Source organism: Pocillopora verrucosa, chromosome 5 (assembly GCF_036669915.1).
Source record: "Pocillopora verrucosa isolate sample1 chromosome 5, ASM3666991v2, whole genome shotgun sequence".
NCBI classification, from domain to species: domain Eukaryota; kingdom Metazoa; phylum Cnidaria; class Anthozoa; order Scleractinia; family Pocilloporidae; genus Pocillopora; species Pocillopora verrucosa.
In genome coordinates this window covers 8810245-8824906 of record NC_089316.1, presented here as the reverse complement: position 1 = coordinate 8824906, position 14662 = coordinate 8810245, and the positions used below count along the sequence as shown (strand labels likewise).

The 14662-nt window shown below is 36.5% G+C and overlaps 1 protein-coding gene across 3 annotated transcripts; it reads right to left on the bottom strand.

The window, feature by feature from the left end:
- Positions 1-259: 259 nt before the first annotated feature.
- Positions 260-14249, bottom strand: LOC131799378 (neuropeptide receptor 22-like). Of its 3 annotated transcripts, none has more exons than XM_059117102.2 (2): positions 14015-14249; positions 260-2634 (listed from the first exon to the last, which is right to left on the bottom strand). In XM_059117102.2, exon 2 carries the CDS (start codon positions 2613-2615, stop codon positions 1548-1550), a length of 1068 nt encoding a protein of 355 aa, XP_058973085.2. In that variant the 5' UTR covers positions 2616-2634; positions 14015-14249; the 3' UTR covers positions 260-1547. The 3 variants fall into 3 exon arrangements, with proteins under 3 accessions (XP_058973085.2, XP_058973083.2, XP_058973086.2); XM_059117100.2 differs by lacking the exon at positions 14015-14249 and adding an exon at positions 9087-9231; XM_059117103.2 differs by lacking the exon at positions 14015-14249 and adding an exon at positions 6845-7046.
- Between the last annotated feature and the right edge of the window lie 413 nt (positions 14250-14662).

The window sequence follows — 14662 nt, the reverse complement described above, 5'->3', positions numbered from 1 at the left end:
CACTGAGAATCATGTTATTGCCTACACAGAACAAACCGAAACTAGGAAAAAAAAACGGCTTTTAGCATCGCAAAGTGTTGAAAAACTGCGGATTACGGTGGTTTGGTTGAGCCTTCAAGGCTCCAATTTGTCTGATGTGACATGACTGGAGGAAGTGGGCTTAAAAAGGCCCTCCCGCATATAGTCTTACTTGGCTGAATTCATTATGAACCCTTTCACAAATCGTTAACAGGAGTTTATTTTAATTATTTTTGCTGAACTTTACAAAATTGACGGAGGAAAATCGATGAGAGGAAATGGATAGCAGTTATTCACCGAAGTGGGGTTATATATCCACAGCCATCATCGACACTGAGGTAAATAACTAATTTTGTACAACATACAAGAGACGAAAAAAAAAAACCCATTACGGTCCATACACCATAAAATAGTAGGAAATTAAACTTCTGACGCGCGGTTTTGTCTCTATGGCTGCTCGGAGGTGACAAGTACTTGATAATCACTTCCGAGCTAGCCCATAATTACACGCTAAAAGGATTGTTCAAGTGTGTAGTATCTACTAGAGGAAGATATTGATATAAATATATAATACTTAATCTATTGAGCGTAAGCCCTATTCCCGTTTTACGGTAACATTAGTCTCTTCTTAGTATGACTGAAAAAGCTCGGGTCTTCAGAAGTTTAATTGATGGGGAGAGACTCATTTAAGACACTTGCATGCACTGCCTTCGTTGATGATTTTTCTTAAGGAAAGTTCTGGCGCCAGTTGTTCGAATAGCTCTCAAAATGGTCTGTCTTTCGAGGAATAGAGCCACGAATGGCGATTCGGAGCGCATTTTGATTCAATATCCCAAAACTAAAGCTAAACTAATATCGGCCGCTAAGAGGGATGAAAGAGAGTGCCCCAGGTGACCCAGAGCCCTGAAACTCAAAGTAGGCTGACAAAAGCTTTGAGCTTTGTTGTTGACGGGCTGAGAAATTGTAGCAGATGTTCTTCACCAATTTTACAGCGAAAGTGAAGAAAAACCACTAGATAAGTGGATCACTTAGACACGCTTTTCAAAGCTGCTTTATCTTATAGATAATATTATTAAAACTTGTCTCGAGTGGACCTTTTCCTTTGTGATAACTGCCACGAAAACACTGAATAACCACTTCTTTAGGTGTTAAATGCGGCTAGCCGCTTAAGAGAACCGACTCTGACTCAGTTATTTTGAGATCGAACCTTATTTATGTTTTGGTACATTTTCGTGTATATTCGACTATTCGTTATTCTGCATCATATCAGCTCAATTTCCTTTATAATAGACAGTTGATAAATCCATTTTACTTTATTTTCCTCATGTATCTTTGTCTTTGTGCTTTCAATTTGGTCAGTTTTACTCTACTTAAAATGTCAGCCTCTCATAAAGATGTCCACACAAAGCTGTCCACGTAAAGCTGTCCAAAGACTCCTTCAGAAAGAGAACCAAAAATGGTATTTTGTACTTTTGAAAGCTCTCCGTGTTACTATCAAATTCCATGTTGTTCCTGAGGCACACAAACGTTCAAACTGATGAAAAGCTTGTAATCCCCGAATCTCTTACACTTATTCGCTCGTTTCCGCAGTGGATTGAAGCTTTTTTTAATTCTAACTCATCCAGGTTTGAAATGTTTCCGACGCCGTCTTTTCCCCAAAAATGTTTTGATACTGTCTTAAACATGTCCTTTAAACCTTGGCGATATCTGTCAAAACGCACCAATGAAATGATGGGGGATATGGCAGAGTTTGAAATTAAAGCGAACCTTGAGAACACACCAAACTGAATCATATTACAAGGAGGTTTCCATTTCCACACGAAGTAAAACAAAATAGCAAAAATATCAATTGGGAGGACACAACATGCAAATGCGATCATAATAGCACATACGTTCTTAAAAACTCTGCTGTTTTCGGCGCGATGCTGGGAAACCTCTGAATTTCTCAGAACCCAAAGAATTCGTGAGTAAGTAAAAATTGTGAAGCAAAAAGGTAGGAACACAATTAAAACCAAAACCACTGCCACATATCGCTCCATCGTTTGACGATTGTCAAATTGTGGGTCCCAGCGGAAGTCGCAGGTTGTTGTATTGTTAATAGACTCGAGGCGAGCGGCGTAGAAATATATTCCGTGTAGGGATACAGATGCAAGCCATATAAGTGGAATGATGAACTTACATCTCTTTGGTGTAATGACTGCGGGGCGAAACGGATATACTATCGCCCTATATCTTTCCATAGAAATAACAACTAAGCTTTGAATCGAAACAGCTGTTGAGATATCTTGGCAGAAAAACACAAGCTTGCATAAAATTGAGCCCATGATCCCATCGATTAGCCAAGCTCGTTCACCAAATATGACTTGGCACAGTTGATTTGGAACAGCGAAGATTGAGACCAGCAAGTCTGATGCTGCCATGTTTGCAATGAGGTAGTTTATTGAAGTCAATGTGCGAGAGTTTCGTGCAGTTATGGCGATAATGGCGGTATTTCCAAGTAGCGAAGTAATAAGTATCAAACTGTAACACAGAATCTTGACCAGTTTTATCGGAAAAGACTGGTCTTCCAGATTCCCACAAACAGTTGTGTTTGCCATAGTGGTTTGAGTAGAATACCTGCCGAGAAAAGAGAAATTCATAACTGGGTTAAAATCATTCGTTACATGAAGATGACAGATCAACTTCAAAATCATACATTTGCTCACGTACTGTAAAAGTTAACATGCACTTTATGCGTATGTGAGTTCCGCCAGCGTTATTCCATTTGCGCGAAACGTCAAAGAATATTTTAATTTTCTGTGAAACGTGATGTTTAAGTTTAATTATTTTTCCGTGATCCATGATCCTTGTCGAGGAAACATGTAGCCGTGGGCGTGAAGGAGGATTTAAACTCTATTTGATTGGTGAGTCGTCTTTTTTTGCGGAGATTGAAAAAATTTATGGTTATTTTGGCGTTTCAATTAGTTTATAAATCAGATGTTTTCAGCGCTCGAATTTGAAGTACTTTTAAATGGTTTTGAAAAGGTAAAATTGAATTCAAATGCAAAATTTGTTGATAATATCCTTGAGATTTTCCAGCAATGGTGGAAAATGAGAAGATTGAGCAATTTGCATTGTGAAATAATAAGATGCTATATTATTTTCATCATATTAATAATATCTCAAATAGTTTATTTAAAATCAATCTTATAACGGACTATAGGTTTTCTCTCCATTTAAGGATTTAATCCTGACACTTCGTGATCGATATCAGCGATGGCTTATCATGAAACTCATAACTCCTCTTGTCTTGACTAAATGTAGAAACCAGAGTTAGAGTAATTCTAAAAGCTTAATAGTTAATAATTTACAACAATTTACAATTAATAATTTACAACCCTTGAACTTGAAAACAATCCAATCCGAAGATTCGTTAAAAATTTCACTTACTCCGAAGCGCTCGGAGTTTATAGGTGTTCAAAAGCTTTTTCTGTTATGGCATGAGATTGGGGACAAAAGCGATCATTACATTTCGTATCGTGTGTTTTTTCAGTGTGAAGCAACAAAAGGTGCCGGCGACTAACGAAATTACAGGTTAACACGAAAATCAAATAACACCTAAACAAATAATTTTGGCTGCCGATTTTCAGTGAATTTTCAAAGAACAATTTTCTTTAAAGGTTCAAGACAATTTTAAGTTTCAAAATAAATATTACGCACTAAAATGCGAAAGTTATACACTACAAAATTAATAAATAGGCCTGAAATGAAATTCTATCTTCGTCTTGATTACACGTTGCCTAGCACTTGACCAAAATCTACCCAGGCGGAAATCCAAAATGACGGTGGCAGTCTGGGCTTCGTTATATCGCTCAAAACTCATTCCCGTTTGTCTCATTTGATAAAGAGGGAATCATTGATGTTTTCATTAAGACAGTGTTGCCTTGATTTTCCAATATTTTCAATGATAGACAGTAAATTTCACTTTTCATCTACATTTACTTCCAACCTTTTCTCTTGAACCAGAAACAAAAGTGATATATGTTTAAAACACATGACATCATCCACCCTTGTCAAATGATCACTTCAATTGTAATGCCTTCTTATCCCAACGTTACTTTGTTTCTTTGCTACATTAGCGAACACTGAACTACTGCTCGTACTATAAATATGACAAATCAACCACAAAATTCCCTAAAAGCAGATAACATGAAACATAATCCAAAAAATCATGTAAGTCATCTGTCAATTCACGAGTTTGCTCACAGAGTACTTTTATTGTTTACTGATGCTAAACAGTTTCCTTTTTGTTAATATGGAGAGAAATAAATGATATTCGCCTTTAGTAACAAAACTTTGTCATGAAAAGACATGTATTGGTTGCATAGTGGCATTTTTTACTGCCATGTTTCCAAAAGTTAAGCAAAATTTCAATTTAACCCTGAGCGAAGCATAGCCTTAGTTTATAGGTCGGGCGTTATGTCAACTAAATCAAATGGCGACCTCATTGAGGATTGTTAATTTGTGTGTGCCAATACGAATAGATTTTAATACAAACCTTTTTTTGCTTAGCATCGGTTGCTGCACAACTGAATTAAAAGCGGACCAGTTAAATGGATCAGATACGTAAAGTAGAGGTTTGGAATAACTGTATCGCTCATATCGACTGAATTTGAAGCTAATTGGAGTTGCTCTATTGCTAATAGCCAGGTTGAATTCAATTTAATTAAAAAGAGTCATTATTTAATCGAGAAGGCAACTAATCTGACCGTGAGTTTCTCTTTGAAAACAATAGATGAAAATGCGCATATACATGTTCATAGGGAGACTATATTTACTTCTGATGAAATAAAAAAAATAGAAATTTTTGTTTTTTAATTTATCATGAAGGCTCGACTCCACAAAAAACGCGGTGTTCAGTATATGCTTTTCAACAAAGCATTCGTAGGATGCTCGTCTAAATTTTTAGTAGTCTAAAGTCAATAGTAGACAGACAGCATCAAACAGAGAAACCAAGCTGATCTGAAGATTAGCTGCTGTTAGACGTGAACTGTAATTCCCGCCGATCCTCTCTGTGATAAGAACCCGCAACTGAGTAATAATTACATGTAGTACATGTACAAAACTTTGAGTCCCTAGAAGATCCTTTCCCTGTAAATATAGCAAATATAACATGTCTTGTCTTAAAATTCAAAATCTGTCGATAAAACTGTGTAAGGCCAGCCTGTTTAACTATTGTCTATAGATAAACGAATAACGCTATCGAAAATATATCTGCCGGGAATTATTAATTATTTCCTTTTCCGCGCGATTGCGGTAATAACTTTCGAGCGAACGAGAAACTCTTCAGACGTTTTTCGGGGAATAACACGAGACGGCTGCTTTGGTTTTTAAGCAAATCAATATTTACATTGAAGCGAGGTAAGGTTTTAAACGAACTGATGATTTCGCTAAGTGTCTGAACGAAGGGAATACTTGTAAATATACTGCTCTTTCCTTGATTTGGGGATAATTAGCTGATCCAATACTAAACTCGCTGAACTAGCATCATAAGAATTGTATGGTTGACACTAAGGAGATTTACAATTTTGATATGTAGCTTTCTGATCCTTTTCAGGCACAAACCTCTCACTTTTTGTTTACTGATGCTAAACAGTTTCCTTTTTGTTTATATGGAGAGGAATAAATGACATTCGCCTTTTAATAACAAAACCTTGTTATGAAAAGACATGGATTGGTTGCATTAATGGCACTTTTTACTGCCATGTTTCCAAAGTTAAGCAAAATTTTAACACTGAGCAAAGCATAGCCATGGTTGATAAGTCGGGCGTTATCAGCTAAATCAAATGGCGACCCCATCAAAGATTGTTAGTTTGTGTGTGCCAATACGAATAGATTTTAATACAGAATTTTATTGCTTAGCATCGGTTGTTGCACAACTTAATTTAAAGTGGACCAGTTAAATGGTTCAGACATGTAAATTAGAGGTTTTATTGGATTAGCTGTATCGCTCCTGTCGACTGAATTTGAAGCTAACCTGAGTTGCTCTATTGCTAATAGCCAGGTGGAATTCAATTTAATTAAAAAGAGTCATGATTTAATCGAAAAGGAAACTAATCTGACCGTAAGCTTTCTCTTTGAAAACAATAGATGAAAAATGCGCATATAAATGTTATTCGGGCGACTATATTTACTTCTGATAAAAATGTAAAAAAAAAATCAAATTTGTTTTTTTATTTATCATGAAGTCTCAACTCCATAAAAAAACGCGTTTTTCAGCATATGCTTTTCAACGAAGCATTCGTAGGATGCTTGTCTAAATTTCTAGAAGTATAAAGTTAAGAGTAGACATACAGCATGAAACAGAGAAACCAAGCTGATACGAGGATTAGCTGCTGGAAGACGTGAACTGCAATTCCCGCGGACCCTCTTTGTGATAAGAACTTGCAACTGAGTAATAAGATCCTTTCCCCGTAAATATAGCGAATATGACATGTCTTGTACCTATTAAATCTCTCGATAAAACTGACAAGTTCTCATTAAGCGATGGATTTTAATTTATGTTCGCGGGCATAAATTTGTTTTGGGCCCAACAAAGTCATTTCAACCCGTGCTGCTAAGCAAGGGTTAAAATGTCTCTGACAAGGACCCAAATAAACCTTTCTTACTTTTATTATCACTTTGGAGGGCATCGAGAAAAAAACTGAACTGACATGACAACAAAACACCTTGAAAGATTATTCGAGCGGGTTAAAATAGATTTTAGCTCGCCAGGATCTCCATCTTAACCCGCAAAGTGAGCCACAATGCCCAAGAAATAGATATTATTTCTCTTCTACGTACATACCTTTTTTTGCCTTGTTTTTCTTTCCCGAGGCTATCCACTTTTTCTAAGACAGCCTCTCTGAATACTGCAGCAAATTATTTTGGCGATATTTATATTGTACGTATTCAAATTGCTGATGGCTCGAATGAACTGATTACTTTTGAGTCCACCGCAGGAAATGATAAAACGTCTTCAGCCTTGGAAGCGAAACATAACAACAAAATGATAAACCAGCTTGTACAGCGTTCTTTCCTCTTAAAAAAACCCATTAAAGTGCTCGGTATAATGATAAACCCATTAAGCAAATGTACTGTGTCGTCGTTGTTTACCGATGAAATTCATGTTTTTTCTTTTAAAAATTTTGTGTTGCTTCTGTAAATAGAAATTTAAAGTTATAAACAAACTTTTGTCACACATGCAAGTCTTAATATGTTAAATGACAGAGGTAGCTATGACAACTTAACCTCCATGAAGCACTTCTGCCGAATTTTCAACCAAAAGCGCGATAAAATTATTCTCAGAAGAAATGAAACTGTCAATCTGGAGTCCTGTCAGATATCCAGCGGAAACTTTCTTTGAAAAGCGCTAAAGCTTTTATTTTCCAACCGCTGATTCAGCATCAGCTGTCTGTTGACAACCCTCAATGGGTTAAATTAGGACATATTCAGTTTTCATGTTAATCAAAAATAGTTATCTCCCTCTTGCCGTCAAAATATTTTGAACTCAGTCCATTTAAGGGTTAAACGTCCTTCCCGAAAGTCTCAATGTATAATTAATTATTTCTCATTTCGGTATAATTTGATTTACAGTTTTGTCGTAATCACAGCGAGCGAACAATACAATGCACAGTCGAAATGCAAAATTTTCTGACTGATCAAAAGAGCCGATCAAATTTAAACTTTTTGTTTGACATTGCTGGCTTTTAAAATATAATCTGAGGGAACAAAAGAAAATCGAACTACCTCAGAAAGCCAGAGAAAGACGATTTAAAATAAATACTTCCAAATATCAAACAACGTTTTGCCTAGGGTCTGGTTCGTCTTTTACTCCTCGGAATGAAACTAGTATGAAATAAACAAAAGAATAATCACTTTACAGCTGACTGATGGGGTTCTTTTTCTTTTTTTAAGTAACAACTTACTAGACTCCGACAACTTAACTGCACTAAGAGTTTTACCCAATTAAAGTTTATATTCCGAATCTCAGTTTTAAGGTATAGATTGTGGCATTGGTCATGTTAAGCCTTCTAGATTGAACCTCTGTAAAATAGGATTGTGTTTTTACTTTCTCAGTCAAGTCTTAGAGAAGGCCTGCAACGGTAAAACCGGGGATGATGACATAATTCACGATCACCGGTCTAATCACTGAGCATGATCACGGTGTGATTACCAATGAAAACGTTTGATCCGTGATCAGAGCCGTGTGATAAACAAATTCGAGTCGTTTGAGTCTAGAGGATCAGTCTGAATCGAAAGGAAGAACTAAAAATATTTTGCGAATTGGAGCAGAGTTACTTACTGCGACTGACTACCAACCGACTACCACTGACTACTAATTACTTAATACATAAGTTACTTGTTACTTCGTGATTTCACCTATAGGGTTAACTTTTGTACCCATTTCAACGGATATAGCTTATAAACGCCAGGGAACGATTCACACCGACAACTTTATTTGCAGACAGAGAAAAAATATAATTTCACTCACCGAAGGGTTCCCTAATTTTACATCATAAGAATCCGCCGAGTTATACAACGAACTGATAAGTTCCCTAGGCGAATATCAAATAAGAAAAGTCAATACTGTGCATCCAGTACAGATTCATATTCCAAACAAAGAGCCTTCCAGCTAAAAGGCGGAAATTCACCGCTAAAAAAGAGTATTACATCTAGATTATTTACCTAACAAACCTAACTGCGTGACAGTCTGATTTGTTCCTTTATCAACCTAGAAATAGTAGGGCTCAACCAAGAAATATTTGGAAAATATTTGTAAACGCGTGCGGTACGAAGAAAGAAATGACTGCTTTAAGAATATCGTTGAAGACCACGCGCAACATTGACAACGTGGGCAGAAAGTTTCAGAAAATTGTTGTTTACAGACTAGTAATTCCATGGATAAAATTTTGAATTTGATTTATGGCAAGCAGGTTGTGGCGAGAAGGACTTGAACTATCTTGACGAAAATGAAAGAAAAACCTTCATATCAGAAATAGTGAATTTCTCTTAGCCTTTTATACAAATCTCATCCAACTTAATCGTACCTTCCTTAAGCCTCCTGTTCTGCAATTTCAGACGCGGCACACTTCAGACTCCTTAGGTAAATAAAGGAAGGCTTGATCTTGATCAAACATTGTTGTTTACTTATCTACTTGCTTGGATTCTCTCACTCTGCAGTTGAACCCACTCTCGATATGAAATAAATTTTCCGTAGTGCTCGATGGGCTTGCATCTGCTTATTTTTATCGCACCCGCCATCTGTTAAGGGCACTTCCGCGTAAAGTGAACGTGGACGCTAAAAACACGCACATCTACTGAACCACCTATTTTAAGCTCAAATTTAGCCGAAAAAAACAATAACAATGCGAGGTGGAGACACGCTTCTTTGATAACCCGTTGCTTCGACCAAATTTTCTTGACGAAAAATTGAAGCTGAATTGAAATGATCTCTTAATTGACATAACAGAAACAACGCCGGAAAGAGCAGACTTTTAACAGCAGAAGGTCAACACGTATTTTTTGTGGGATTTTCCAACTTTTGCATAACATGCAATTCTATTTTGGGCAATTCCTTCAATGATCTTACTCAACAGGTGAAGTTCATAACGGCGATTAGAAGTAATCCCAAAAATAATCGTAAAGATCTGTTTTCCCCTGTTTAAACGTCGAACTTCACATGAGACGAACTAAACCGAAATAATTAAGTTCTTCAGTTGAATTCGTCCAACTGAATTTATATCGATGAATACGTTCTGTCCGTCTGCTTTAGACCGATAAAACGTGTTGGCTCGTGACGGCAAAAATCTGTTACAAATCGGCGCCAAAGATTTGTTGCAAATGATTGGGAAAAGGATTGTCTTTCATGTCACTCTTACAAACGCCAGATGACGTGCAACGATATAAAGATACAGTAGAACTATTTTAAAATTTTTGATGAAGAAACGTGGGCCGCTGAGCTAATGATTGCGCTCTGACTTCTTCTTCGAGAGTGGAAATATTTCATTGATTGTCACAGAAAGACTAAACGGCCAAGTTTAAGTTCTGAAGTTAGTTTCCAGTAGGCTGGTTGCTAAGAACATAGTTAAAAAATTGACGATCAACCGTGAACTTAAAACGGATTAATTATAGGAAGTACAGGACTCTCTTGATTAAGCAATTCTCCTTACTGCCTGCCATTCAATTCTTATGATGTTGCTTTAGAGAATTTCTTGTTAGATCAGCTAGTAATCCCTTAATTTATACTTTTATTTATTCTCATGACTTGTCTGCTTGAAATTGTATTGATCTTGTAAGAAGAAATTCTGTCTTGGTCATCATATTCAGGTACAGTGATTTGAAATCACTGAAATCAGGTGTTATGCAACTTAGAAATTAAACAGCCTCGCATTGGACTCATGATTATGCCTATATCATCACAATTAACGATAATACCTTCCTCAGTTTTTGCATTCAAGTACCAAATATATATGGCTAAAACATAACATACGCAAATTCTAGTGTGATAAGAACTACGTATTTTCCTCTCCAACGCTAGTGCCTCCCACCGGTCGAATCGTTTTGATATCAAAATACATCTCCTGTAGCTAAAACAATGACTTTTGAATATTGTGTCAAAAATAGCAGAAAACGAAATAATACTCGTCGCCTTTCCGACGCTTATGGTTTCCATTTCACCCACTCCTCCCTCTGTCATCATTGTGCAGTGAACTTGGCTTTCAAATATTTTCCAAAGGCTGGAGAATTGCTGGTTATTATTATTAACGGGTTTACCGACTTGACATCAAAATCATTCCACTGTGTCGGGGATTGCAACATATTTTTAAATATATCTTTTAATTCAACGATATAGTTTCAATGCACCTAGCCCTATATCAAACTTAGAAAAAGTAAAACATCTCTAGAATGAAATAACATTTCATGCATGCATTTGAATAAATGATCCCAATGACAAGTTTGAAAATAATGAGTTTGTTCCTAAGGCCGGAGGGCGGTCCTGTCAATTAAATGTTATTTTCAATTAGTTTGAAAAGCCATTTCCAGTTATAGTCTGACGTAAATGAATTGATGAAAAGAAATCCTTTCAAGTACCACAATTTGATCCAAAAAACAAAGGGAAAATAAAACAGAAAAATAGAGTCGTCAGACTTTCCTCTCTAAACACCCACTAATTAGTGAGCGTGTCAGGTGTATATGTTTAAAATCGTCTGAACTGGACTCAATTTGTACAATGGAAAATATAGTAGATTGTTAAGAAAAAAGTGTAAATATGTCAAATGATAAATTTAAAACTGTTTTCACTGACGGTAAATGAATAAATTTAAGCCGAATTTGCCTAAGAAGTAAAAAAGGCAGGCTGTCCGCTTAACTACACAACAGCCCACGCAAACAAAAAACCCTTGAGAACCGTGATGTAAGGGCGGTGATCGACTTAATAACTTTTCACTTATTCTACATTTCGTTTCGCAAACCGATAGAAATTGCCAGCTATTGCTGTTATAGAATAGCTTTGAGTATGTCGATGCAAACGGTAAACGGTGAGTTTTTGACCGGTCGGAACGCGATTTGTAACATCCGTAATTCTGCGCGTCGGAGTGAACTGAATTATTAATTAACCGTGGGATTAGATTACCATCTGCGCCTTTTAAGTTGAACTTAGTCAAACAGATAAACGATTCAAAATTTACAGCTGTGTTCCTTCATCACTTCTTGATCCTTCTACATCATTTATGGTAAGATTGTGGCAGTAGACTTCGAAAGGTCGTTACACAAGGAAGTCATTCCTTCGTAGCCAGAAATCGAGGACAATTTGAGCCCGATAACTATTGTCAGCGGTACATGTATATCATTTTACAATAGACTATCAGGAGAATTTCATATGGCAGGCAAGTTTAGAGCGGAGTCACCTGAATTAATGCGTCTCTCTAGATTTTATACTTCAGAACAAAAATGAGTATGAACTCTGAGGTCTGACAAAATAAAGGAACTAAGCTATAGAAAACTCAGAGCTCAAGATGCGACTTTATTGCGGATTAAGCTGCGTTTCGTCTATTTTGCTGTAGAGGGTGCTCCAAAATGTTTACAATTTAGGCTGTGATTAACCCCAACCAAAAATGTTTACACTCACGTTAAGAATGCAAGAATTGCATTGTTTTCATCCGTTGTTAATGGCCAGGTTTTCTGTGTCTATGCAGCACATTATGGTCAATGCGTTGCGTATTTTTAGTCGAGTAGGTAGTGTATTCAGATCTGGTCAAGAAAGTGGGCAAATACTTCATCGCTTTTCTCATTTATGGCATAAAAACAGCACATATTATTTCAGAAGGAAAAACGCCTTGGTCATTATTTTGAAAATATTCCAAATTAGTAGCAGTTGCTGTTTAACTTCATAAAAGCTAATTTTTAAAGAAAGGAAATAAACAGAATCAAGCGATATCCTTTCGAAAAGTTGCGCACCAAGGTCTCGATTTTAGCTGTGGCTCATAATTTATTGTCACATCCAATGCAAATTTTCAGCGTGAGCTGAATTAATAATGAAATGTTATTGCTATTTAAATATTGACTATTGTATTAGGAAAAAAATGAAAGAAAGCCGAAAGACTGAAGTATTACCGGCGGTTGGAAGCTTCAGGAACTTTCTTGATTACTTTGCAGTTTTCTTCCGTTTGTTCTTATTAAACGTAGGTAGTACATGTTCATTGAACTTGAGATAATAAGACAGTGCATACTTAAACTTTTGCTTTTATCTTTCTTTGTGTTAGCAAGGATTCACTCGAATGTAATATTTATCATTTCATTAGCCATTTAAGCCGTATAAATTTCCTCAAAATGACGTTGGCTATCAACAGATACGCTGTTTGTGGCAGCTGCAGGTGGTGATAATTCGAGTTAAACCAGCAACTCAACCTCTAATGGCAAATGAATATTTATTGAGGATTGCTGATTACTGCATATTTCCTTTTAGCACAACCTGCACGTCATAGTGTTCATTGTAACTCGCAGCTAATTATTATTCTTATCTATCTAAAATTGACGCTCAGCCGACATGAAACTCACCCTTGCCCAGGTGTTTCCGGTTAAAATTTTAATTAACATCTTTTTTCATTGGCACACGAAATCGGCTTTACGCTGAACAAGGTTTTTTTGTTTTTTGTTTTTAATCTTCGTGATCTTAATTAGTTTGACAATTTTTACAGTCCTTAATTACGAATGTCGAAGTAAAATCATTCTTGCGATTGTAAAGTCTTTTTACACGTCTATAAAGTTAATAAAGTTTTCCAATTTTGCGGTCTTTGTTTGGTACACAGGTTTGGCTCAAAATTCTCTTATTATCAAAAGATGCAAAAATTCCCACTCTTCCATCAAATATTTATTACTTCGATAGTCTCGCCTGACATGAGATACTAAAAGTGTCTACCTTGCGCCATTAGAATTATCCAAAGCGCCAGAGAGATCGCGGCTGTTTTCAGCATCAGTTATCTTCTGAGAGAGATGAGCAAAACCAGTTGAAACGAGAAAATTAGTTTGTACGCACGATTCCACGCAAGAAGGAAGTTTACTTGCCAAGACTCCAAGAAATTCTGGGGCACTTTCAAAATGAGCAAAATATCAAAGGGATGATTTTGCTTCGAGCCTTTCAAAAGAAAGAAATTAAGTTGCAAAAAATGATGTTTTTGGAAATCTTGAAGTAAATTACTGGCATGGACTTTTTGATCAGCTACCTGAGCATTTCCATGTCGAGTACATGCAGCAGTAGGCGTCCTAATTTCTGACTTAGAGTGAAGCAAAAGATTTCATATGCAAAATTATATAAGTATCACATTCACGAAAATTTCAGATAAATTCAATCATGCGGTGTCGTTTTCACATTCAGACGTTGTATTATTTCAAATACGGTTTGGAAATGAAACACAGTTAATCGCCAAGGGAACAAACAGAAGCTAGGTAGTAAGAAAAGAAAAGCTTGGTGACTCACCACGGTAAATCGCTTGTTTAGGAAATTACAGATCGTATTGCGCTTCTACGTCAATATTCTTGGATCATCACCACTTTCTATAGGATCACCCGGCAACTGAGTTTCTTGCGATATCGACTTCTGCTTCCAAATATCCAAAATTACAGCCTAGCGCTACCGATCGATGACAGCGAAAAAAAGTGACTGTATTTCTGAGTATTTGATGCGATATTACTCGCATCTTGACGTGAATGGCTCATACGTAATTCGTTTCTTGGTAAATGTCCTGAAGGAGTTCGCTTGCATTGGCTTGTCAAGGCCAACACAACATGATTGCGTAAAACTGGCAGCTGCAAAGCTGGTTTTGAAATTTTTAAACAAAGATAAATTAAATGAATTTTCAACATATTAATATTTTGTGTACCTACTGATCATGTGGAAAACGGAAAAATCATTGACTAGAAGCGCAGCGAGGTGCCTGCGAGTGGTAAATATCGTCTATCTAGCCCCGCGTCACTCATGCAGTCAATAATATATATGTCCTTGCGGCACACTGTTTATTGTGAACGCTCCTAACGCAAATAATTTTTTTATACCTTCCTTTGCACTCAAAATTCTTGCTATTTGGGCTTTTGCGATACTTTATTGGCGGTATTGAAGTTTTGCGTG